The 26,229-nt window shown below is 40.4% G+C and overlaps 1 protein-coding gene across 1 annotated transcript in view; it reads right to left on the bottom strand.

Annotated features, from left to right (window-relative positions):
- Taf2 (TATA-box binding protein associated factor 2) overlaps positions 1–26,229 on the bottom strand; it is a 68,167-nt gene that overhangs the window by 26,749 nt on the left and 15,189 nt on the right. Inside the window, exons 8-20 of the mRNA XM_051159674.1 lie at positions 25,313–25,426; positions 23,114–23,213; positions 21,625–21,710; positions 19,098–19,233; positions 16,691–16,845; positions 15,947–16,061; positions 15,349–15,458; positions 14,570–14,635; positions 13,024–13,276; positions 9,310–9,450; positions 6,797–6,907; positions 4,564–4,757; positions 2,949–3,088 (exon numbers count right to left, since the gene is read on the bottom strand). Of these exons, the coding sequence (XP_051015631.1) occupies positions 2,949–3,088; positions 4,564–4,757; positions 6,797–6,907; positions 9,310–9,450; positions 13,024–13,276; positions 14,570–14,635; positions 15,349–15,458; positions 15,947–16,061; positions 16,691–16,845; positions 19,098–19,233; positions 21,625–21,710; positions 23,114–23,213; positions 25,313–25,426 (1,721 nt within the window). The remainder of the gene's footprint in view (positions 1–2,948; positions 3,089–4,563; positions 4,758–6,796; positions 6,908–9,309; positions 9,451–13,023; positions 13,277–14,569; positions 14,636–15,348; positions 15,459–15,946; positions 16,062–16,690; positions 16,846–19,097; positions 19,234–21,624; positions 21,711–23,113; positions 23,214–25,312; positions 25,427–26,229) is intronic.

Genomic DNA, 26,229 nt, shown 5'->3' with positions numbered 1-26,229 from the left:
GTAAGATTCTTAGCTGGACTGTTATGCAGTTGAAGGGTCTAAATAACCAATCAGCATTCTTTTTTAAAACGTTGTATGCACAAGGCCAGCTGTAACTTTCACAAGCTCCATGCCATATGCAACCAAGACCAAAAACAGTACTCAGTATGCATTTAACCAAACATCAATACAAAGTAGTCCCAAAATATAGTGCCCAGATATAGTTCATACTAAAATTCAACTAAACACCAATACACCATAAGGCAAGTTCTAACTCATTAAAAGCCCTAAATGAGACACAATTGCTTGAACAAAATCTGCCCAACTTATTAAATGCTTAAATCCCAAAGAGGCTTGACATACAACAGTATCTTAAATATAAACATGTTTCTGCCCACATGGTTCTTCCCAAGGAAGAAAGGCAATGACAATACACCTTATGACTGGCACTGACAGAGATACTCACCACTGCCACTCACACACTGCCTTTCCGACATACTCACCACTGCCACTCACACACTGCCTTTCCAACATACTCACCACTGCCACTCACACACTGCCTTTCCAACATACTCACCACTGCCACTCACACACTGCCTTCCAACATACTCACCACTGCCACTCACACACTGCCTTGCCGACATACCCACCACTGCCACTCACACACTGCCTTCCGACATACCCACCACTGCCACTCACACACTGCCTTTCCAACATACTCACCACTGCTACTCACACACTGCCTTTCCAACATACTCACCACTGCCACTCACACACTGCCTTTCCAACATACCCACCACTGCCACTCACACACTGCCTTTCCGACATACCCACCACTGCCACTCACACACTGCCTTTCCAACATACTCACCACTGCCACTCACACACTGCCTTTCCGACATACCCACCACTGCCACTCACACACTGCCTTTCCGACATACCCACCACTGCCACTCACACACTGCCTTTCCGACATACCCACCACTGCCACTCACACACTGCCTTTCCGACATACTCACCACTGCCACTCACACACTGCCTTTCCGACATACTCACCACTGCCACTCACACACTGCCTTTCCGACATACTCACCACTGCCACTCACACACTGCCTTTCCGACATACTCACCACTGCCACTCACACACTGCCTTTCCGAACATACTCACCACTGCCACTCACACACTGCCTTTCCGACATACTCACCACTGCCACTCACACACTGCCTTTCCGACATACTCACCACTGCCACTCACACACTGCCTTTCCGGCATACTCGCCACTGCCACTCACACACTGCCTTTCCGGATACTCCCACTGCCCTCACCACTGCCTTTCCGACATACCCACCACTGCCACTCACACACTGCCTTTCCGACATACTCACCACTGCCACTCACACACTGCCTTTCCGACATACTCGCCACTGCCACTCACACACTGCCTTTCCGGCATACTCGCCACTGCCACTCACACACTGCCTTTCCAACATACTCACCACTGCCACTCACACACTGCCTTTCCAACATACTCACCACTGCCACTCACACACTGCCTTTCCAACATACCCACCACTGCCACTCACACACTGCCTTTTCCAACATACTCACCACTGCCACTCACACACTGCCTTTCCAACATACTCACCACTGCCACTCACACACTGCCTTTCCAACATACTCACCACTGCCACTCACACACTGCCTTTCCAACATACTCACCACTGCCACTCACACACTGCCTTTCCAACATACTCACCACTGCCACTCACACACTGCCTTTCCAACATACTCACCACTGCCACTCACACACTGCCTTTCCAACATACTCACCACTGCCACTCACACACTGCCTTTCCGGCATACTCACCACTGCCACTCACACACTGCCTTTCCGACATACTCGCCACTGCCACTCACACACTGCCTTTCCAACATACTCACCACTGCCACTCACACACTGCCTTTCCGACATACTCGCCACTGCCACTCACACACTGCCTTTCCAACATACTCACCACTGCCACTCACACACTGCCTTTCCAACATACTCACCACTGCCACTCACACACTGCCTTTCCGACATACTCGCCACTGCCACTCACACACTGCCTTTCCGACATACTCACCACTGCCACTCACACACTGCCTTTCCAACATACTTTTACGAACTGAGAAGCTATGATGACACAATTTTCTGCACAACAGATTTTCATTCTTTCATCTTCTAATATGAACACCAGCTATAGAAGTCATGGCTCAAACCTAAGCCTCAGTTTTTTAAACTATACTTTTTTTTTTTTTTCTATACACTATCTTTGAACTCTGTACAACATCCTGGTTCTGATATATCTAGGAAGTTAAAAAATAAAAAATTAAAATTGCAGTAGAAGCAGCTGATGCCACTTTAATTTACACTTTCCAGAGTATTCCACTATGTCCTGCATTATTTTCTCTGACCTCTATTTTATTCACTGTCATACTTTTTATTTCTTTGAACTTGAGGCCTAACCTAATTTTCCTGCTGAAGTTATTGGCTCTTGTGTTGTTTGCATAGCTACACATTTTATGCACTTGTAAACTATTTCCTTGAATCCCTAGGTATTTTTCCCAAATGTCTTATTTTTTAACATAACAAAAAATTAGATTTGTGGAATTTGCTGTCTTCTCCCATGAGTTAAAAACATCTGTAATTTCATTTTTTTTCCTATCATTACGAAACCAACTAAAAGTCAGTAAGCCAAGCCCCTAGAGTTAGTGGCCTGATATGGGTGCTGGGAACTGACCTATACTCCTCTATAAGAAGATAGATAATGTATGAAAACATCACGGTGAAATCTACCTCCTACTCTGTATGCTGAATAAAAAGCAATTAGAAACAAAACATCTGTAGTGCATGTACTACAAAGATAAAGGAAGAGTGGCTCTGAGATGTGCTTCTAAGGAGCAAGTCCCACCTGGACAGCATTACCTTTAGTGTAATCAACAACAGCCTCCAGAGCCGCTATCCTGATGTCCACGAAGTGGCCGTACTCGGCATAGGACTTGAACAGAGATGAGTCACTTGGCACATGTCCGTTCTTCTGAAGCACCCGTATGGCTCTCAAGCAACTAGTGAGAAGAGAAGCTAATTACTTCCTCATGAACAAAATTCGTTCCCTGGGTGTTAGAAAGCCATCTGTCAGTCAATTAAAATCCTCTTTCATGGGGCTGGAGACATGCCTCAGGAGTTAGGGACACCGGCTGCTCATCTGGAGGACCCAGATTTGATTTCCAGCACCCACATGGTGACTCACAACTGTCTCTAACTCTAGTCCTAGATCTGATGATGCCCATACACACAGACATAAATGCAAGCAAAACACTCAAACATATAAAATAAAATAAAAATAAAATTTAAAAACTTGTAATTTGAATACACAGTCAATTATGTAATGTTCAATTTTATGATAAAATTTCAACATTAATATCTAAATAATATGAAAACAAATCTCGAAACATATTTGTAAACTCATATTCACATACATATCAACAAAAACATGCCTCAGAAAAAAACTAAGCACTTAGTAAAAAATATAATTTCAATAGAGTAATTTCTCCAGAAATCTTGTATTCAGTCACTTTAAAAATGGAAGACTAGCTGGGCATCGTGGTGCAAGCGTTTAATCCAACACTTTGTTGAGGGTGGCCAGGTGTAGGAGACAAGAGGCAGGCGGATCTCTGAGTTTAAGGCCAGTCTGGTCTACAGAGTGAGTTCCAGGACAGCCTAAAAAGCATAGTGAAATCCTGTCTCGAAAATTAGAAGAAAAAAATTAAAAATTTAAAAAAAAGAAAGGCTAAAATTTTTTATAATCAGTAATCAACTTTTAGCAAACTCAAAAAAATAAGCAGAACTCTTTGGACCCCTACACAAAAGCAAAGAGAAAACTGGAAAGTCCTCTGAAGCAATGGCTTCAGCAGCTGGAGGTGAAGGCAGGAGGATCGGGAGTTACTTCACGGTGATCCTTGGCTACACAGACTGACGACCTATATGAGACCTTGTCTCAAAAAGCCCAAAATGGGTTGTTTACACAATAGTGACTAATATTTTTAAAAAATTTATCCTAACATCAAAATATTTTCTAGGGTTGGTGAGTTAGCTGGGCAGTGAAGACTATTGACATACACAAGTTTGGGAACCTGAGCTCCACGCCCAGCCCACATAAAGGTGGAAAGAGAATCAAGTCCGCGAAGCTGATTTCTGACCTGCACGCACACCACCATGTGCTTGTATGTGTGTGGGCATGCCCGCATGCACAAAAATACAAAATAATATTTTCTTAGAAAATTAGAACATATGAGGAAAACTAATTATAACATATATGTATGTATATATGTATATATATATATATATATATATATATATTTATAAATTTTAAAATTCCATTACAAAGAGGAAAATTATAAAAGATAGTTTCCAAATATTAACAATTTATCTTGTTAGGCGATGATAGTATCAGAAAATTTAAATTTCCTATTTTTAATTTTCCCCATTTAATTTAATAGAAATAATAATTTTAAAGAAGCAGCAAAAAACTGAGTGACACCTGACAGTGATAGTATGTCTGTAACTTGGGAGAAGTTTTTCCATATTCAAAAACCGAGTTATTTCTTCAAGAATTAGTCGCACATCAGGATTTAAGTTATCCAAAGTTCTGACTTCATTATTCACACTGACAGCAGGTGTAACAGAGTTAGCCAGGGCATCAATCATTTCTGCACGATAGTAGTTATCTGAAAACTAAGCCAAAGAACAATTAAGAGAAGATACAACTAAGCCTTTTCATGAGACGCTAACATAACACATATAACGTTAAATCATTTCAGCTCAGAAGTAGAGTACTTTAGTATGAGTTCATCACCAGCATCACACACACACACACACACACACACACACACACACACACACACACCCTCTCCCTCTCTCCTCTCCCCCTTCTCTCTAATGGCAAGTTTTCCAGTAATTTCAACCTGTCCTTTGTATAGAATTGCTTTAGAAAAAATGAAAATGCTGTATTCATCAGCGATCTATTAGTATATTAAACACTCACCATGTGTATGATCCTCCTACAGTGGCCTAACCAAATCACGTATTATCATAGTCCAAAAACAAAAACAAACAAACAAAAAAAGAAAGAAAAAGACAACAAAGAGATTACAGTCCACTAGGAGCTCGTGAGATGGTTCAGTGGATAAGTGCTTGTCATCAGGTATGAGGGCCAGAGTTTAGGCCCCAGCATTCACATACAACCTGGGCGGGGATGGGAGCCACATGTAAGCCCAGCACTCAGTAGGCAGAGACAGAATCTCTGAAGCAAGCTGGAGCTAGATTAGCCAAACTGGCAAGCTTTGGATTCAAGTGAAAAACAATACTCCAATACATAAAGTGGAGAACAATCAGGAAGGTCACCTGAGCTTGGTGATGGGGATTCAAGCAGGTGGATTTCAGTGAGTTTGAGGCCAGCCTGGTCTACAGGGTGACTTCTAGGACAGCCATGGCAACAAGTAAATCCCTGTATCAGAGGAGAAAGAAAGAAAGAAAGAAAGAAAGAAAGAAAGAAAGAAAGAAAGAAAGAAAGAAAGGGGAAGGAAGGAAAGGAGAGAGGAAAGAAAAGAAGAAAGGAATGAAGGAAGGGAATAAGGAAAAAGGAAGGAAGGAAAGAGAAAAAAGAAAGACTAACCCAGGTCTCTGTAGGTAGGAAGGGGAACACACATATATATGCAACCCCACATGCAGATGCTCTGAGACACATATGGACACACATATAAGTATACCACAGACACATACACATAGAAAAAAATTACAGTCTACAGATCCTGCTATCAATACAAAGCTTCCAATCAACTAACACTCTGAGTATAAACAAAACACATCTAAAGATGATGACTCAATAATTTAAGGCCACTTACTGCTCTTATAAAGGACTAGGGTTTGGTTCCTTTCACCCACATGGAGGCTCCCAACCACCTTTAAGTTCAGGACCCTCTTCTGGCCTCCTGCACAGGGTACATATGCAAACAAGACACACACACACACACACACACACACACACACACACACACACAGCAGCATGCATGCATGGTCACACAGGTGCATGGCCCTGCACATACACATGTATATAAAATAAGAGAAAAGAAGAAAGAGAGACAGAAAAAGGAACAAAGAGCCCCCTTAAAGAAAAGCAACTTAGACAAAACATGTATTTCAAAGAACAGAAAATACCAGTAGAGGATTAAAAAATAAAAATTCAAACCTATCAGTAACATCATCTTCCTTCCAACAACATAATACTATTTTTAAAAAGAAACATGCACAGAATAATGACAACTATGCATTCCTCCTCTTCCTCTTCCACTCTTCAGATTGCAGCTGCCTCAACATTCTAACTTCCTTCAGAAGCTTCCTGGTCTACACACGTGTGCACACACACATATAGAGGCATGCACGCAGTCTCATAGTCCCCTGCAGACTCACATGCACAAACATGCACAGACCACACACACACACAACAAAATCAAATTGTGCTGTTAGACTTCATAAAACCAAGTTCCAGCTGGCACCCCCAATTTGATACATTAGTCTCTCTACACTATAGGAGTTTCAAGAAACATTTAAGAACCAGTTAATCTTGCCCTCCATCCACTAACCATGGCAAGTGCCTCTTGCTCTAGAAAGTACTACGGGCTCACAAATGACTCCACAAACAAGTACTTCTTCCTTTCTTTTATTGCTGTCCTGGAGGCTGAGGCCCCATATATTCATTGAGAAAAGCACCTTACCTTATTTTTCCTGTTGTCATTGTACTTGATCAAGTCTAAAATAAATGTTAAAACTTCTTTGGGACAAAGATTATGTACATCTCTTAACAAAGCCATTGCAACTGGCATGGTCTACAAAAAAAGGGAAAGAGTTTTAAGCACATAACCCAACAACTTATTACTACGGTAATGTGTACTCCAGAAAGAATTACACTGGGGTTAACACAGATACCTAGATAGACTTCAATACCCCATGTCCCATGTGCTCCCACTACAGACATATCTTAAAGCCTTACTATTAAAATGAGCAAGAAATCAGGGAATATTTTCATTTGTGGACACATTCTACAAGCTATGTGCCTTAGCCCTCACTTGCTGGAATCAAGTATATATTATGTAAATTATAGCACTTCACTTCTAAGTGATATGGCAGAAAGAATATAAAATTTCAGCACTGGTTCATTTTTAACTCCCACCTTCACTACCTACTACTCTGGATAGCTTTGGCTAGTTGCTTACTGCCTTTCCTCAAAATCATTTTCCTCAAAATCATTTTCAGGGCTCAAGGATCCACTGGTGAGAGACACTAAACCAACAGCACAGCTCACCAACCAAAGGACAGTAATCTAATACTCAGCATACCTTTCTTCTTCCTAAACTTTCATAAGCAGTTTTCTGTTAATGTAAACACGAAGACACAGAACAGTAAAATCTGCCAGTGAAACCCCTACCCAGATCTAGCCAATGGACAGAACATTCTCCACAGTTGAGTGGAGAGTGGGATATGATTTTCTCATGTACTCTGGGGCCTCACATTTGACCATGTCCCCTGGAGAGGGAGACCTGGTGGCACTCAGAGGAAGGACAGCAGGTTACCAAGAAGAGACTTGATACCCTATGAGCATATACAGGGGGAGGTAATCCCCCTCAGGAACAGTCATGGGGGAGGGGAGAAATAATGGGAGAATGGGAGGGAGGGAAGAATGGGAGGATACAAGGGATGGGATAACCATTGAGATGTAACAAGAATAAATTAATAAAAAAATTTTTTTAAAAATCTGCCAGTGAAATAAAGCCAATTAAGCCCTAGAGAGAAGAGTAGATGCATAGAAATCTTAGTCCTACTTGGGACATGGAAGAGATCAAGACTTTCCCTTTTGAACTGGACAATCAAAAAAGAAATGGCTCGTTTTAAAATTTGATTAAAAGAGAAGCAGCTAGAATGGTGGTACACTCCTGTTAATTCCGGCACACTGGAGATAGATGCAGGATGATTAGGAATTCCAGGCCAGCATGAGCTACAGAGCCAGAGCCCTGTCTCAAGTGAAAAAGGGCAGTATTCAGAGGCAACAGTGATGTGACAGTTTGAGTGGATCTGGAATCACCTAGGAGATACACTTCTGGGCGTGTCTCCCAGGGCATCTCCAGAGGTCTAGCTGGAAGTCAGGAAGCGCCACCCTACAGGTGACAGTATCCCATGGACTGGGGTTCCACAACAAATAAAAAGGAGAAGGCGACCTGAGAGGCAGGGTTCATTTCTCTGCTTCCTGACTGAGCAGCCACCTCGTGCTCTGCACCATGCTTGTCTAGCCAGGATGGACTGGGTCCCCTGGAGCTGTAAGCCAGAAAAACCCTATTTCCTTCCGCGGCCTTTGTCACAGCAATGAGAACAGGAACTGATGCAGTCAGGGTTAATTTTGTAGGAAAAACTAGGGGAAAGTTCCTTTCCCCACAGAAGAGTCTGTTCTCCCTCCTATTTGCACTTTTGCAAGGCAAATTTAAATGACTGATTTAGTCACTAATTTTCTCTTATGCCAAACTGAAGTGCTATGTAAAAGTCAATAGGACTAAAAGCATCATCTTCCCAAGTTTTACTTCAACCCACAGAAAGAAATAAACTTCACACTGCAAACTAATACACACACAAACACATTCTGGAAGCAATACATACAGACAACAAAAGTAAAACCGAAAGAGTCTCATAATTAGCCAAGCAAGGTGACTCATGTCTGTAATCCCAGTATTTACGGGAGGCAGAGGCAGGGGGATCTCTGTGAGTTTGAGGCTAGTCTGATCCACACAGTAAGTCCAGAAGAGCATAGGCTACACAGAGAAATGAATGGCCTTTGATTGGCTGCATGGGGAACTGAGGTATAAAGTATGTGCAGGCCTTTTTCCTAGCCAGCCTTGTAGAAAGGGGATAGTACATTGTGAATCAGGAGCTGCCCACCTCAGAGTGCCAAGGCTTGACTGGCTTGCTTGGAGGCAGGTGTCATGCAGCCATTTGATTCTCTGCATGTCACAAGTAATGTGCATATGATTTGTAGAAAGTTGATAAAAATCAGTGATCACTTAAAATTTTAGATAAGCTTTAGAGCAGAGGCTGACTTGTAAGAAATACACATCTATAATACGCAGCTTACAAGTTAAACAGATAAACAAGAGTTTGTGGATTAAAAAATCATACGAGGCAAGCATCAATAAAGTTAGGTTAATATAAAAAGATCATAAGAACAAAGAGAAATAAGGCGTACCTTCTGTAGAAAATAACTCTGAAAACTCATGAAGTTGTTTGTTTTCACGATGTTTGGACAAGTTTTACAACAAAACATTCTCGTAAAGAGGGACTTCATGGCTGGTGGCCCCGTCCATGTGCTCACCATTGAGTTTGCAATCTGTAAACAACAAGAAGATGAAGGACTTCCCATCACCATTTAAATACACATGGAAGACAGAACAGCTTTCTGAAAGCCAACACTACAGTTGGAAACTGATACAATTTGATCTTTTATCACCCACTTCCAAGAAAACATACAAACCCACCCACCAAAAATAAATAAATAAATAAACACAATGGTGGCTTTTGGCCCCACTGTGTGCACTCACGGTTGTTTTACACAGTTAGTTTCTAAGTGGCAGCATCCCCTTGTATTTAAGAAACACATGCTTGCAAAGCTTCTCTGACTGGTTTGTCCACATCCACTTAGGCAGCTTTAACTCTCTGCTATTTTTTTAACCTTATCAGAATTAAAACATTACTGTTTGGAAAGCAAGCCAAATATGATGTATTGTTTATTTAAAGACTGCCAAGGCAGGGCTATGACATAGTGAATGTAAGTTCCTGGCCAGCTTAGGGTACGTAAAAGATTCTATCCCAACCCCAGGTCATGTACAAGGCTCCAGAGCCTCTAAGTGCTTCCATGTTGGTATGTGCCCACTACTCAAGAGCAAGCCAATGCTGAGTGAATGGTGTTCTTTCTTTCTTTCTTTCTTCTTCTTGTTTGTTTGTTTGTGCATCCTTGGCTGTCCTAGACTTGCTTTGTAGACCAGGCTGGCCTTGAACTCAAAGTGATCTGCCTGCCTCTGTCTCCCGAGGGTGTTCTTTCTTATTCAAGCCAGGTACCCTACTTTTGTAGGTAAATCACTGGTATGCTGTTGGAGACTGCTAGCTCAGAGCTGGTTCGTAGGTGGAGTCTCCAGTGTGTCTCACTGCACGGCTGAGGAGGCTACAGTTCCTGCAAGCGTGGCAGCTGCCCAGAAAGCCCCTAGGGTTCTAGCGGTTTACACTGATCTGGGTACATGAGAAGAAACTCATGCTTCACAGACAAAGAATATGTAAATACCTTAAATTTAGACACAATTTTAAAAGTTACAAAAGATAAAAATAAAGGAAAAGAAACATTGAACTTTATGTGTCAAGCAAATGCTATGTTTAAGTAGGCAAGGCTAGCCCTCGGTTACTTGATGCAAAACAACAAATTCACAAAAACGTTTAAATAGAAAAACAAACTAATGTATTAAAGACTTCGGGAAAAGGGCTGCTCATTTAAGTTCAGAACTTTAAAGCTTTCCTTCCCTTAACCACTTAATTCTGTACTGTGGAAAAGCTAGGATGGTGGTTCTGTTTACCTAACGGAACTGACAGCTAACAGACAGCTAACTAACAGAATTGACAGCTGATCAAGGACACATAATATAGGTTGTTAAATTTCTTGATTTAATAAAAATTGTTTAAATAGTGAAGACAAGGTGCTTTAGAAAAACTTCCCTTAATATTTTTAGGGCATATAAAAAAGTATCTGGGGCTGGAGAGATGGCTCAGAGGTTAAGAGTACTGCCTGCTCTTCCAAAGGTCCTGAGTTCAATTCCCAGCAACCACATTGTGGCTCACAACCATCTGTAGTAAGATCTGGTGCCCTCTTCTGGTGCACATACAGGCAAACCACTGTGTATATATGATAAATAAATAATTTTTAAAAATTAAAAATAAACGGGACCCCTGGGCCCAAATCTGCCTATCATAATGTTCTACTTGTAGGTTTCTAGGACCCTCTGGATCCTTCTACTTTGCTATTCTCCCATGCTTCTCTCATTTAGAGTCCCAATAGGATGTCCTCCCCTCTGTCCCAGTTTCCTGGTAAGTGAAGGCTTTCGTGGGACATGCCCCTTGGACTAGTATGCAGATATAAGTGAGTATATACCATTTGAGTCTTTCTGCTTCTGGGTTAACTCACTCATTATGATCATTTCTAGCTCAATCCATTTCTCCACAAATTTCGGGAATTCCTTGTTTTTAATAGCTGAGTAGTATTCCATAGTGTATATGTACCACAGTTTCTTTATCCATTCTTCTACTGATGGACACTTAGGCTGTTTCCATGTTCTGGCTATTATGAATAAGGCTGCTATGAACATAAGGACAATACAGGTGGTAAACTTTAAACCCCTACCCAGATCTAGCCAATGGTCAGAACATTCTCCACAGTTGAGTGGAGAGTGGGATATGACTTTCTCACGTACTCTGGTGCCTCACATTTGACCATGTCCCCTGGAGGGGGAGACCTGGTGGCACTCAGAGGAAGGACAGCAGGTTGCCACAAGAAGAGACTTGATACCCTATGAGCATATACAGGGGGAGGTAATCCCCCTCAGGAACAGTCATAGAAGAGGGGAATAATGGGAAAATGGGAGGGAGGGGAGAATGGGAGGATACAAGGGATGGGAAAAACATTGAGATGTAACAAGAATAAATTAATTTAAAAAAATAAAAAATAAAAAATTTTAAAAAAAGAAGTTGGAAGGAAAAAAATTAAAAATAAAAATAAAAAGTATCTGAAATAAAAGAAATTGTGAGTAAATACTGTATCTTGTAGGTTTATGGTTCTGCTATGACTTCAGAGTACCAATGAAATATATCCCTAGCAAATAATCTCAGTCTCTATCTAATATCTGAGAGTGCAGAAAGTCAACTGCATGCTGTTACTAAAGACAAAACAAATAGAAAGCATTAGAACCCACTGAAATGGGAATAAACCTATCATCCAAATGCTTTAAATAACAAAAAATAAAATATACACTTGTTAGACAGAATTTCTAGTCAACAATCTGTCTGCATTTTTCTGGTTCTAGATTCTTCTTCAATCTAAAGACTGTTTTTTGCTGGGTGGCAATGGCGCACACCTTTAACCTCAGCACTCGGAAGGCAGAGGCAGGTGGATCTCTGTGGGTTCGAGGCCAGCCTGGTCTAGAAGGTGAATTCTAGAACAGCCAGAGCTACACAGAGAAACCTTGACCTGAAAAACCAAAGGGGGGGGGGGCGCTGTTTTTTGATAAATTAACTTCTTCTAGAATGTTAAATTACAGAGCCAATTAATGTAGATTAGTCCTCACTAAGTTTAATTCTTACACCAAAATAATGTAACTACTATAATGGAACAATCAAAATTAGTTAATTTTATGTATTCTTACATAAAAACATAAAATCACTACAATCACAATTTCGTTTCACTATTTAAAGGTTTATTTAGGCATGTTATGCCCACATGCCACAAGAGGGCATTGGATGCCATTTATAGATGGTTGTGAGACACCATGTGGTTGCTAGAAATTGAATTCAGGACCTCTGGAAGAGTAGCCAGAAATCTTAACCACTGAGCCACCACTCCAGCTCCCAATAATATTTCTAGCCAAATACTTCTTATAGCCTTAAAATATGGTTGGCAATTTAAAAATGGAAAAATTCTCCTTAGTTTTCAGCTTGACAAATACAACTTTTTGTACATATCTAACTTTATGTCAAATATGTTTCTTTCAAATCAGTGTTATTAGAAGCATTTGGTACAAGCTTTCAAAGGAAGCATTACCAAGAAAAAACAGAGGGACTCAGGTGAGTTTAATTCAGTCTTGGAGGCCTTGTGTAAAATGCCCAGCAGTCTTCCACAGTCTTCCCTTCTCGTGTGTACCCTCACCTTGGCAAGACAGAAGCACGCTGCCATCCTCACTCGGTAGAAACACTGCTCCTGCTCTAGGATATCAGTGAGCGCGAGACGTGATGCCGGGGTGGGGAACTTCTCCAACGCCAAGATGGATTCCTGTTGGGCAACAACATCTCTCTCATAGCGGAGCTCATACTGCCACATAAAATCAGCCTGCTCAAATTCCACCTTCCTCAGGACAGACATGTCTGGGTCTATCCTTATCCACAACAAAGGGGAATCGGCGCTAAGAGAAAATAAATACAATTTTAAAACTTTAACAACTACTCAGACTCTCCTCTGGACTTGGCATTCTCATGCTGCTGCACTGTATTATAGTCATATACTAAAGCCCCAACAAGCTTTTCACTGTTATGCTAACTTTCTTACAATCTTACTAATAAGATCTCTAAGAATATGAAGAGTTGTCACATAAAATATCACATTCCAAATATTCTACTGAAAACATTATTCTGGGCATTTTTACCTGCAATTATGAAATGTCAAAACACAAATGATACAAACTTTCCTTGTTTAACTTTCTATAATCTAATAAGTGGCTAGAATAAACAGTATCCCTTATTAAAAACCAAAAAGAAATAAAAAAGAAAGCATTTATTTTACTGAACTAATTTTAGTTGATATTTAAGTACTGTGACTACTTTTGTCAAGAAAGCTCTGAAATCATAATTTGACCACCCACTGATTTATTCCCGTGTATGCGTCAAGTAACATACAAAGCAAAAATCAAGTCTATGTCAATATTTGATTAAAATAATACCACTTTATAATACTAATTCACTTCAATACTGTGTACTCATGAAGTACTTATTATAAAAATACTCAACAGAGATGCTCAGTGGTTAAGAACTCTTGTTCTTACAGAGGACCCAGGTTCAATTCCCAGCACCCACAGGGTAGCTCACAACAGTCTATAACTGCAGTTCTAAGGAAATGAGCGCGCACTTTTAACCTCCACAGGCACCAGGTGTGCATGTCATACACAGACATACACACAAACAAAACATGCAAAATATAAAGTTAAAATTAAAACAAAAACGCAAGTTTAAAACGAAAAAAGGACAGGCTAAGGAAAACTAACTGGGTTATAAGAGACCTCATCTCAAGAGACCAAAAATAAACATTAAGTTCAGAAGAGTGGTGCTCAGACAGTTTGAAACACAAGGCAGTCTCAACATGCTCTGGAACACTGTCCCAAACGCAATCATTAACACTTGAGATTCCTCTGAAACATCTTCAAGCCTACAAATAACGTAATGAATGTGAGCTGTGACACGGGTCCCAGGCCTACCAGTTTGAGAAGTACTAGTCAAGAAGCCCCCAGGAAATTACGGTTGCACCCACACCTATACTACTGCATTTCCTTGTAATGTCTCTGAACATTAACCTAGTCTCAACGTAATTTCTATCATTAATGAATCATGATTTTATTTAAATTTTTTCTAACAGTTTCTCTTGACTTCAAATGGTTTTAAAAACATGCATTTCAAAGATAATTACATACTTTTAAGTAACTTACTCCATTGCAGAAAGATCCATGTCAACCTCTTCCCCATTCATCAGTGGGATTTTTTTCTTCTTATTCCTATATTTAAAGAAAAGTAAAACTGAAAACTGGGATCTTCCAAATCAGAATGGAGGTATCGAGCAGGCAAAGTTCAAATAAAAGGTTTCATGAAATACTGAAACATATGCCAAAGAGAAGTATACAATGAAATGGAGCTTTAAAACAACAAAAGCAACCTTGAAGCTACAGAATATAGATATTGAATTTTTTTCTTATTAAAGGTTAATGGAAAGCAAGCCAGCCTGGGATACATAAGACTCTCTTCTCAAAAGAAAAAAAGTTATTTATAGACATGTAGACATGGTAGCACAAGCCTATAATCCCAGTACTTGGGAGGCAGAGGCACAAAAACACCCTTAACACAGCCTGAAGACTGTCCTAAAAATAACTCAAATAAATATAAAAAATACTTGATTCCAAAGACAAAGATGCTTCAACAACAGAAAGATCTGGGTGTGTGTGTCGGGGTGGGGGTCAGGTGGATACATGCCTGTGACTAATATTTGGGATGTGGAAGTAAGAAGATCAAGGCTAGCAGGCTACATGAGAACCTGTCTCAGAAACAACAACAAAATCAGACTGTAAACAAAATATGCCTGGAAATGCTACCTTGAAGTAGCATACAAGAAAAAGCTAGCAGGTAACATTTTGCTGGAGTTTTACTTAGGCATTTTTACATGTGGGATTTGCAGTTCATCTCTATTATATGGTAGTGGTGACTCAGTGCCTACCTTCTGCTCTTAGAGTGGCAGGGGATATCATGCTTAAGGCTGTTTTCTTCAATTTGCAAGGTATGGTTGAAGGATCCATCTAACTCTTGCACTGTTACTTTAAGTGGTCCCTTAAAAACAAAAAATACAGAAACAACTTATCATTTAAAGACTCATCGAAAATGGCCAATATATATCCTTACATTTAGACAGATAAATCAAGATATAAACTTAGCTGGGCATAGTGGCACATGCCTTTAATCCCAGCCCTGGGGAGGCAGAGGCAGATGGATCTTTGAGTTCAAGGCCAGCCTACAAAGCTAGTCCAGGACAGTCAAGATTCTGTTACACAGAGAAACCATGTCTCAAACACACACACACACACACACACACACACACACACACACACACACACACACACACACACCAGTCGTGCAATGGCAATGGATGGCAGCTGGTGTCAAGGACAGGAAAGTGCAAGGCTACATGCTCTGAAATCTGTCTGTAGATGCTTCCCCTCGAGTACTTACGACAGACTCATAGGTCACCACAGCTCAGAAGCCACCTCTACAGAAACTAGAGACAACAGTGCACCACACTCTTCTAGAAAAGCACTTACCACGTACTTCTGAGTTCCAGGAGATGTGTAATCTTGCTTTATTTCTAGTTCTAAAACGTTTCGTTTCCTATTAAACGCAAAACTTCCATAAAACTTTACCACTCCACTCTGGTCTCTGAAGAATTGTAAAGGAAATTTTACATACTGAAATAAAATGTGCCAAAAAATATATAAAAAGCAAAAAAAATCTGTTATATTAATAATTTTCAATGTATTCCCACTAAATCAAAGTCTCAAAGTGTATTTCATTATATCCCAGGTGGCAAAATATTCAAAATTCTTTTGAAAATGTTTCCCAGATTAAAATTTCTGAAATGCTGAGAAGCTTGTGTTTTGAAAGTAACACCACTGTACTAGATTATTAATAGTACCTTGAAGTGAAAAACTCAAAATTGCCAAGTTTCAAGATACCATTCAAGTTATGCCAAGACCTGAGCACATTTCAAAGTCACCAGACCATTTCATCTTCCAAGTAATGCTGTAAGTCTGTCTGCTTGAGTATTTATTTACCTTATCATGGAATCTACCTTTCTGCTCATATTAAAAAGTCCAAAACATGCCAAATTTTATAAATAGAAACATCAGTGTTTACACATGAATACTCAGTCTTTGGAAGGATCTTTAGAAGGTCTGAGTCACAGCTCAGTTATTTCTTAAGACATATCGATGGATCCCCTCCCTCTTTCCCTTCTTCCACACATCCTACTCCCTTCCACGCTGCTGAGCTGCTGCTGAAAAGGATACACCCACTGCTTTATTAAGGGCTGGATGTCTTTGCCAGAGACGTTGGAAATGGACTTCAAAAACCCATAGGTAGAAACCAGCATCTGGCTCCACATATGTGACTGGAACTTCTGAGATGAAGCAGTACTGGCCAGACTTAGTAGTTTATTGAAAACCTGCAAGGACAGAAGCACATATAACACTGTTCCCAACTGTACACTGCACCCAGTCTGCACTGCAACTTCATGTGATCATTTACAGACTATAGCAATTACATAACATACACATTTTTTCAGGTTAAATACTACAAGCAAGAGAAACACAAATATTTAAATAGGATGTAAGAGCACTGTTCATAGAAACATCACTGAATGCTAGTAATGAGCTAGACAGAATATCATTTATTAAGAATGAGAAATACTGGGCGCGGTGGTGTACGCTTTTAATCCCAGCACTTGCGAGGCTGAGGCAGGCGGATCACTGTGAGTCCAGGTCTACAAAGTGAGTCCAGGACAGCCAGAGCTATAAAGAGAAACCATGTCTCAAAAAAACAAAAGGAAAAAAAAAAGAATATGAAATATGAAATATAATACCTGCCAAATTTTACAGTGGACTTTAAAACTAGGAATACTCATTAGGAGCCTAGCACTCTCAGGTCAGACATGTCATAAATCTCATGTATGAGAAGCGTGGAGTGTGGCTCAGTGGGATGGCATTTACCTAGTACATGTGCAAGTATCACAGCTAGTCAGCACTACAAAAGTAAATTCATAAATGACAATACTAATTAAATCTGAACTACTCTAAGAAGTATAAATGCCCTCTCATGGCTCAGTTTTCTCATTTTCAACTTTTGTTCTTCAATCTTTAAAGAAAAGTTATACTTCCATTTTTATGATATCAGGGATTAAACCCATAGCCCCAGGCTGGGTATGGTGGTGCACACCTTTTATCCCAGTACTTGGGAGGCAGAGGCAGACGGATCTCTGTGAGTTCAAAGCTAGCCTGGTCTACAAAGTAAGTTCCAGGACAGCCAGGGCTACACAGAGAAACCCTGTCTTAAAAAACCAGAAAAAAACAACAACAACAAAACCCAAGGCCCCATTCACATTAAGCAAGCCTTCCAATGAACTACATCCTCAACAAAAATAAATTATTGTTAAGTTTTTATTTTAAGACGGTCTTTAAGAATGTTATCAGCTGGACGGAAGTGGTGCATGCCTTTAATGCCAGCACTTGCCATGCAGAAGCAGGTGGATCTCTGTGAATTTGAGGCCAGCCTGGTCTATAGCAAGTCCAGCACAGCCAATACTATACAGAGAAACCCTGTCTTGAAAAAAAAAAAAAAAGAAAGAAAAAGAAGAATGTTATCAATAGGGGGGAGGGGACAGTTAACGTTTTTTTTTAATACATCTATCAGTGGTACAGCAATTCTCTAGTAAGTACAAGATCATATATTTAATCTCAGCATCTCAAAAAAAGAAAGAAAAAAAGAAAGAAAAAGTCAGAATTGAATAGAATGAAGAAAAAGAAGGGAGGGGCCAAAAAGCATATATACTTATACAAGTAATCCATCTATTTTGATTCTACTATTTTATCTTATATATGTGTGTATATATATAATTACACACAAACAAACATATATTTATATAACTTACTTTATAATATAGCAAAATGTAATAACAACAAAGTATCAGGTTGCGGAATCTCCCTCTGGTGTTAAGTGGAGCACCTGAGGTCAGATGTGAGGCAGAGGAGCTCCTATATGGAAGCCTTCAGAAGTCATTTCGTGAAGCTGTTGACTATGAAAACCTGAGTTGTATCGGAGACCTCAAGATGCTGGAAGTGCCAGAGCCATGACATCACCAAGTGAGCCCAAGAGATAGAGGTGTGTTGAAGGCATCAAAGCTGAAGTACAGAGGCAGCTAAGCCCCTTAACAGGACATGGACCTAAGGCCCTGCTGGGTTTCAAGTTTGCTTTAGTCCAGTATTTCTTCACTATGCCTCTATTCCTCCTTTTTAGAATGGTAACAGATACCGTATGTCATTGCCTGTTACAAGTATGGAGTTTGCTTTTGGTTTTACACAGGGTTATAATTAAGAGGTTGTCTTGAATCTCAGGAGCGGTTTTGGACTTTGAAACAGCCACTTTGACTCTGACGGACAGCAGCAACTGTTGAAACTGGGCTGGAATGTTCTGCATGACATATGGCCACAGAACTCTGGGAGACAGAGGGTAATGTGGTGCTTTAAATGAAATGTCCTCCATGAGTCTCCGGCATTGGAATACTTGGTCACCAGTAGACAGCTGTTTGAGGATCAGGAAGTGTGTCCTTGCTGGAGGTGGTGGGCCACCAGGAACAGGCTCTGAGGTTTGAAAAGACTCCACTCCCTTTAATGTTGCTCAGTTGTTAACGTCAGCACTTACCTGCAGCATAAATTCCATGCTGATCCTGTTTTCAATCAGTCTCATGACAAGGTGAGCTTTACACTGAAACATAGTATAGTATTCCCAGGACAGTGTGTGTGGATGCTTTATTGAAAAGTGGAGGTGAGATGCAGGGCTGAAAAACAAGTACATTCACTTATCGGACAAAAAGAAATATAGAACATGGACTTTACATTTAATGTAAACAATTTAAGCTGCTCATAATTTTCCATTATTTCAAAACATCATGGCAAATTTTACACAAATTCTTTCGAGCAACAAATATCTAAAAGCAGTTCCTTATGATCCCACACAGACAGAAGAACTGCTGTTACCTTAACAGAACCCATTCTAAAACTAGTCGGCTCTAACTAATTACCTTTCCAAAGTGTACCAAACTGTACTCTCCCAATCAATGTCGTTGTGGTATTCCCTCCAAGTTCTATTTCACCCAAACACATAAAATAACTTAAAAAAAAAGAGGGGGGGATCCAAGCAGCTTGGTTGGTAATACATGCAAGAATCCCTGGGCTTGACACTGAGCACCAACAATGGATTTGAAAAGTATGTTGGTGTATGACTTTCTTTGTTCATTACCATAAACCTTCATAAAACTGCTGCCACACTGAATTGAAACATGGTATCTGGGAAAGCTGCATGTGTGTTCCTGGGCCATGAGCAAGCACACTGAAGTGGCTCTGGATCTTATATTCCCCCTTGAGGCCAGAGCTGTGTCTTTGTGCCAACACCCTCAAGATACAATGGTCAAGGAAACATTCTTATCCCTAAACAGAGGCACAGAATAGCAGAAGGATAGGACCAAAACAAACCAAAACACAGCAGAGTAACACTTAAGCACTACCATTCTATGTCCAGCATCTAGGACTTATTGTTAAGAGGCAGGTGTGGGTCCCAAACCTCTTACGCAGCCTGGCATGTGCTGCCTCCCTTTGATAGTGCACATGGTTTCTGCCTTGGACTAGTGAGGTTCCTTGCAGCTTTCCCTTGCAGGTTGCTCACATCTCCAGCCTCCTGGGATGCTGACTATGTCTGTGGCTTCATTCCCACACTTTATGCACTGCCATCTCAGAGGCCACCTAAGGGACCTTGATTTGCCACATACTGCTCAGCCTTCCAGGTCTTCCACTAAAATCTAAGTTCAGGTCTCTATGAGCGTATATCCTGCACACCACATGTCTGTAAAGCCATCATGCAGCTGCCATCAAGGTGTGCTACCTGCTCAATCAGGAAACAGCCCGGACTTCTTGCGTTCAGCTGTGGGTACCCATATGGCTAAACTCAGGAAGCACGTTTTGGGGAGCCAGGCTCATTCAGGGAGCTCCAGAGCTTTCTCCTCAAATCAAACCCTTTCTAGTGAATTGTAATCTTTTTCCTTACACCCAGGACAGCTGAGGTACAGACATTTCCTGCGAGAGGCTCAAGGGTCCTTTTCTATTGTCCCAGAGCAAAATACCTTGTTTCTTTTAATGCTTTTAATCTCTCGGCGGCCATCTCTCTTTGCCCTGATTTTGTTTCTTTTCTGGCCAAACAAGTTTTTTGCTCACAATTTTCACAGTATAACTGTTTAAAAGCAGCCAGTGAAATCCATACCAAACCTTACAAAATGGGCTACCTTGAAATCTCAGAATAGACAAACGTAGGCCTGTTCTTTAGTATAATTTGACATGCATGGCCTCTAGCCCAGCTCCCCGTAGAGTTTTTAGTCATATCATAAACTTCCTGAGTTGCCATTTACTTTCCATTTCTCTTGGCATTTGGTCTTCTGAGCTCCCAATGCATTTGTCCACTAACTTATAGCACTCTAAAGACACCAAAGCCCACATCTCCAAATGCTTCCAAATTACTTTCAAAACTCAATTCCAAAGGCTTAGGAACCTCGGTTTAGTTTCGAGACAGTAATGACTGAGAAGTGGAAGACTTTCTGCAGCTCAGTTTCAGTCCATCTTGATGGGAAGATCATAGCAGAGCCCAGCTACTGTCTCATGGAAGCCAGGGAGCGGGGAGGAAATGCTTGCAGGGTTCCTCCTCTGTCATTTCATCTAGCCCTCTACCTCTTAGAGCCACAGGATAGTGAACCACATTCAAGGCTCTTCTTGTCTGCTCAGTCATCCTGCACCCATCTTCAGAGACTTACAGATGTTCCTTCCTAACCTCTGGGCATCTCTCAGGTGAAGCAGGCTGACAACTGAGACTAGCCGCCACAATAAGCACATAGGCACGTCCAAAGATTTCAAGTTCTAACATGACTAGATGATGAATTAGATGAAGATGAACTAGAATCTTAGCATGTCAAACAGAAAAGCCTTACATTTCTACGTTTAAGTTAATTTACAGTACTCTCATGTGACCAAACAGAAAAGCAACAAGAGGCACGGACAACACTGGCAGTTTGTGCTGTCACACTATCATTATGGTTCTGGCCTTACTTGGCCTCAAGAAATACTTGATCCTTTAAGAGTAGCTCATAAAATGAGGATTATAATATCACCTCAGAATAATAACATACTTATCCTTTTCTTTTCCACCACCAAATATGGGATGCAGCAAAACTCCCCCAGTTTTCAGTTCATATGCCACTATTTTATCTAGCTCCTAAAAAAGATACAAAAGTAAGAGTCAATGAACATTTCTCATGCAGCAATCTTCAGTACTACTAGACCACAAATTTGCTTTCCTGGAATCAGATGTAAATGTCAGCTAAGCAAACAATATCTGGAGGTTTGTATTTTTATAAACAGAACAAGCTATGCAAGCTGGCTTAATGCTACAACCCAAAACTCCATTTGTGACTTCAGGGCTTGCCAGCAGCTCAGCAATGTCTCCTCCTTGCTCTTCTTAGCCTCTCTGATTTGTCCTTTAAATTGATTTATCCCTTCTCAGTAATTTGCCTCTGAAGACTAAGGCAATTAAAAAGAAGTGACATTGAACTAACCTATCAATTTAAAACTCCTCTGTTCTTCTGTAACATATAATATCTATTAAAATTAATAAAAATAACTATGTTGGGCATTCATGAACAGTTTAAATAACATAGACAGAAAATAAACAGCATCGAAAGATGGCTAATAGCTAACTGGATCCTAGCAAGACAGTTGATTAGTCATGTACTTTACTAAATAATTTAACCTCTATGTGCCTTCGTTTCTTCATATGTAAAGTGGGGATAGTAAGAGAACTAAGATAATCAACACTATTTTATTACACACTGCTATTTCCCTCTTCTAAAATGAACAATGGGCTCTACCAGTGCTACGTATATAACCTGTTTGGACATACCATTAATTTAATAATGATAGTAAGGTAGGGATTTATCTTCCTGAAAAGAATGAATTTAAGGATCTAATCAAATCTAATTGATACCATTAAAGTATCTATGTGATAATGAGAAATAGATATACAAAATACATTTTTTTCTTCATCTTTAAATAATAGGAAAATATGTCTCAATGACAGAGAACATTAAGGTAGCTACTGAAGGCTACCTGGCCTATAAGTAGCTACTCTGTGCAAAGCACCACTCACACTGCATGAGTAAGGTGCCACTATGCCCAGTGGAGCAGACACTGGCACTACAGCATCTTTACCAGTTAGAAGATATGGAACAAATTCACGAAGCACAGCTACAATCTTTTTTTTCCTGGTGATGTAATTTTCATTTTATTTAAAAAGAGTTAGCTATTTTCCAAATGATATTTTAAAAGTACTTTACAATCAGTAAAATAGAGGACAAGAGAGCTAGCAAGAGTGTTCAGTGGGTAAAAGAGTTTCCCCAAAAGCCTGAGCACCTGGGCTTGATTTCCAGGACTCACAGTAAAAGGAGAGAGAAAGCTCCAGTAAACTGTCTTCTGACCACACATGCACCCTAGCATGTGCACTGCCCCAACACACAAAATAAATGAACAAATATAATGAGATAAAGGACAGAAGACGTGGACTTCAGGGAAACACTAGCAATATATTACTGAGTTATAAGAGGAAACCTAGCTCTTGTTTACCTCCTTAATCCAATGGCGGTACTCATTAACACCAAAAGTCTTTTTCATCCAGAGTCCATAAATATAGCCTGAGATTCCCTTCAGCACCCACTCATCAGACCTAAGGAAAAGCAATAAAACTTTTAATCATAAAAGCTTGTCCAAGCAGGATCAAAGAGACTAGAGGACTCAGTGCAATGTGTGCCACCTGCTGCTGTTAAGGGACATGCAGGCTGTTGACATATTATCAGGCTCCTCAAATGCTTTAGGCTGAGCTGCCCATAGTGTAGCTCAGTGACAGTGATGCTTGCCGTCCTGGGCTTGATCTTTAGTACAGAAGAAAATCAAAAGCCCACAGTGTTCTACCGTCTCCTCTGAAGCTGAGTTTAGCAATGTCCTTACTCTGACAGCGGGGATTCTCTCCACACCACTGTTCAGACTGTCTGCCACTAAAGAAGTACTTGCCCAGAGTCAGTACTGCTGAACTCAAAAGTGCACATTTGCTGGGTGTGCTGGCACATCCTTCACACTTGGAGGCAGAGGCAGCATAGTCAATGACCAATGGTTACCCTTAGCTGGTTGTGTTCTACCACATCTCGGGCTAGGCAAGAAGCTATCTCAAAAGATCAAAACAAAATGCACTCTCTTGGTCTGGGAATAAGCCTCAGTGAGAGTGCTCGGCTAGCATATGCAAGGCCCTGCACTCCTGGAAACTCCAATCCCACATAATTATCATAACCCAGGTTTTACAGTATCCTTAAGTTGAACAGTTTAATGTTTATATTTTCTCCAGAGAAAAGGCAATTGACACCAACCACTCCTTTACTGGCATACAGCTGTCATATACACACAATAACATTAAATTTGTAAAAAACAAGAAGTGAAGCCCTACATTATTAAAATATAAAAGGAATTACAATCTCAAGGAAATTTCGTACACAGCTATAAATTAACCTCAAGTAGCCAAGTGTGTCGACTTCCATTTGTAATCCTAGCACTTATAGACAGGCAAATGTCTATGAGTTTGAGGCCAACTTGGTCTACATGGTTAAGTTCTAAGCCAGGCAGAACTTCATAAAAAACAGACAGCAATATAAATTTATCTTAAGTTAAAGAAAATAAAGATTATCTCTTTTTTCAGTGTTGGGGCCAGGCATCTACAAAAAAGCACTGTACCTCTGAGCTGCACCCAGCTCCAAATGCGCTTCCTCTTTTTTGCTTTCTAGAAAACTGGCAAAATTTTAAACTAAAAGGCAAATTCCTACAACATTATTACTGCTGTTGAAGATAATTACTCTACTTTAAAAATCATAAACAGCAGGGTGTGGTGGTGCACACCTGTAATCCCAGCACTCAGGGAGTCAGAGGCAAGCTGATCTCTGTGAGTTTGAGGCCAGCCTGATTTACAAAGCGAGTCCAGGGCAGCTAAGGCTACACAGAGAAACCCACTCTCAACAACAACAACAAAAAAATCATCTCAAACATTTTTCCATATTTGAACATTGACATTAGAATTCTAATTAGTTTTCTATATATTCAAATCTGTACTCTATACAGCTAAGACATTTTTCAGAATTCTTATTTTTTATGGTAAATTATATAAGTAACTCTACTAGTTTTTTTCGGAGGGGAGGGGTTGTTTGGTTGGTTGGTTTGGTTTGGTTTTTGAGCACAAGATTTTTCTGTGTAGCCATTGGCTGTCCTGGATTCAGTTTGTAAAACCAGGCTGGCCTAGAACTCACAAAGATTCACCTACCTCTGCCTCTCAAGTGCTGGGATTACATGCATGGGCCACCACGCCCAGCTTCTCATTTTATTTTTTTGAAACGGGGTCTCACCATGTAGTGGGGACTTCATCTCAACTTGCTACATATATCTGAATGGCCTTAAACTCACAGAGATCCACCGTTGAATGCTAAAGTTACAGGCATGTGCTACCATGCCCTGCTAATTATACTGATTTAATTGATTTTTTTCAGTCTCTCAAAATAATCTCAACATTTATGGACTATGGGCAATTGTCAGCATATAATGCAGGAAAAGAAAAGGACAGTAGCACACACCAGCAATCACCCTGGGAGGTGGAGGCAGGAGTGCCACAGACTCAGCTACTTAGGAAACTTGAGGATAGCATGAGCCACAGAGATTCTGTCAAAGAACAAGAGGCTGGGCCAGCTTTCCCGATCCTTAGGCTCAGTCTGGGATGCTGAAGCTACTCACCAGGACATTCTGGATATGAAGCAGCCGAAGAACTGCTGCGCTAAGGACTGTGCTAAGCACCGTCGGGTCAGTGGCGTCTCGTCTATGATCATGGAGCTGTGCAGAAGATTTGTGCTGAAAACCAAAGAATGGAAGCAACTCAGGACCAAGGGATGCACAGCCAGAGTACAGAGACTGAATTCCTCAAGCAATACAGCTTGAGGTTCCAGTTCAACACAGAAGAAACAAATGAATAGTCTCCCCAAAAGCTAATCTTTTCAAAATTTGTCTGAAATTCACAATCTGCTTAAAGCAAGGAGCACAGTGTTTTGTGTTAATTTTCATACAAAATATAAATCACTATTTTGAATAATGAGAAAGAAAGTCGTGTGTTAATAATAAATGAATCCTAATACAATGGGGTTAATTTGAAAAATCTTTTCCAGTAAACCAGCATTCAGTCTGGGGCACAGAAAGCCTGAAGCGCATAGTCTCCAAAAGCCAGAAAACTAATAACAAAAGTAAAACTCTTTTCCTGGTAGCTCTTAAATTTTGGCACTCTGTTATTTACCTCTAAATACACTGCTCCATTCAATTTTTCCTAATGTGCACTAAAGAATACATAGTATTAGTATCCCACATACCCTCTGAGGGACAGGAGAGTAAAACAACTGCCCTGACTCATATAACTTTCAAATTTAGAACTTTCCCCGAAAGGGTGGGGGTAGGGGTGGGGGCTAAAACAAAGAGGGAAAAATGGTAATCTGACAAACTGATGATACTGGCACGTTCTTATAGTGCTACCAAAAACATACTAGTTACCTGTACAAAATATAAGCTACACATTCACAACCATTAATAACTAAACCAGAAATGGAAATGTGAATGTTAATTGTGGAAGAAGGTACTATGATGCTTTACTTCCTTTTGTAAGAGGC

The sequence above is a fragment of the Acomys russatus genome, chromosome 17, assembly GCF_903995435.1.
Source record: "Acomys russatus chromosome 17, mAcoRus1.1, whole genome shotgun sequence".
NCBI classification, from domain to species: domain Eukaryota; kingdom Metazoa; phylum Chordata; class Mammalia; order Rodentia; family Muridae; genus Acomys; species Acomys russatus.
The sequence above is the reverse complement of the archived record's forward strand: the minus strand, read 5'-3'. Positions and strand labels throughout refer to the sequence as shown.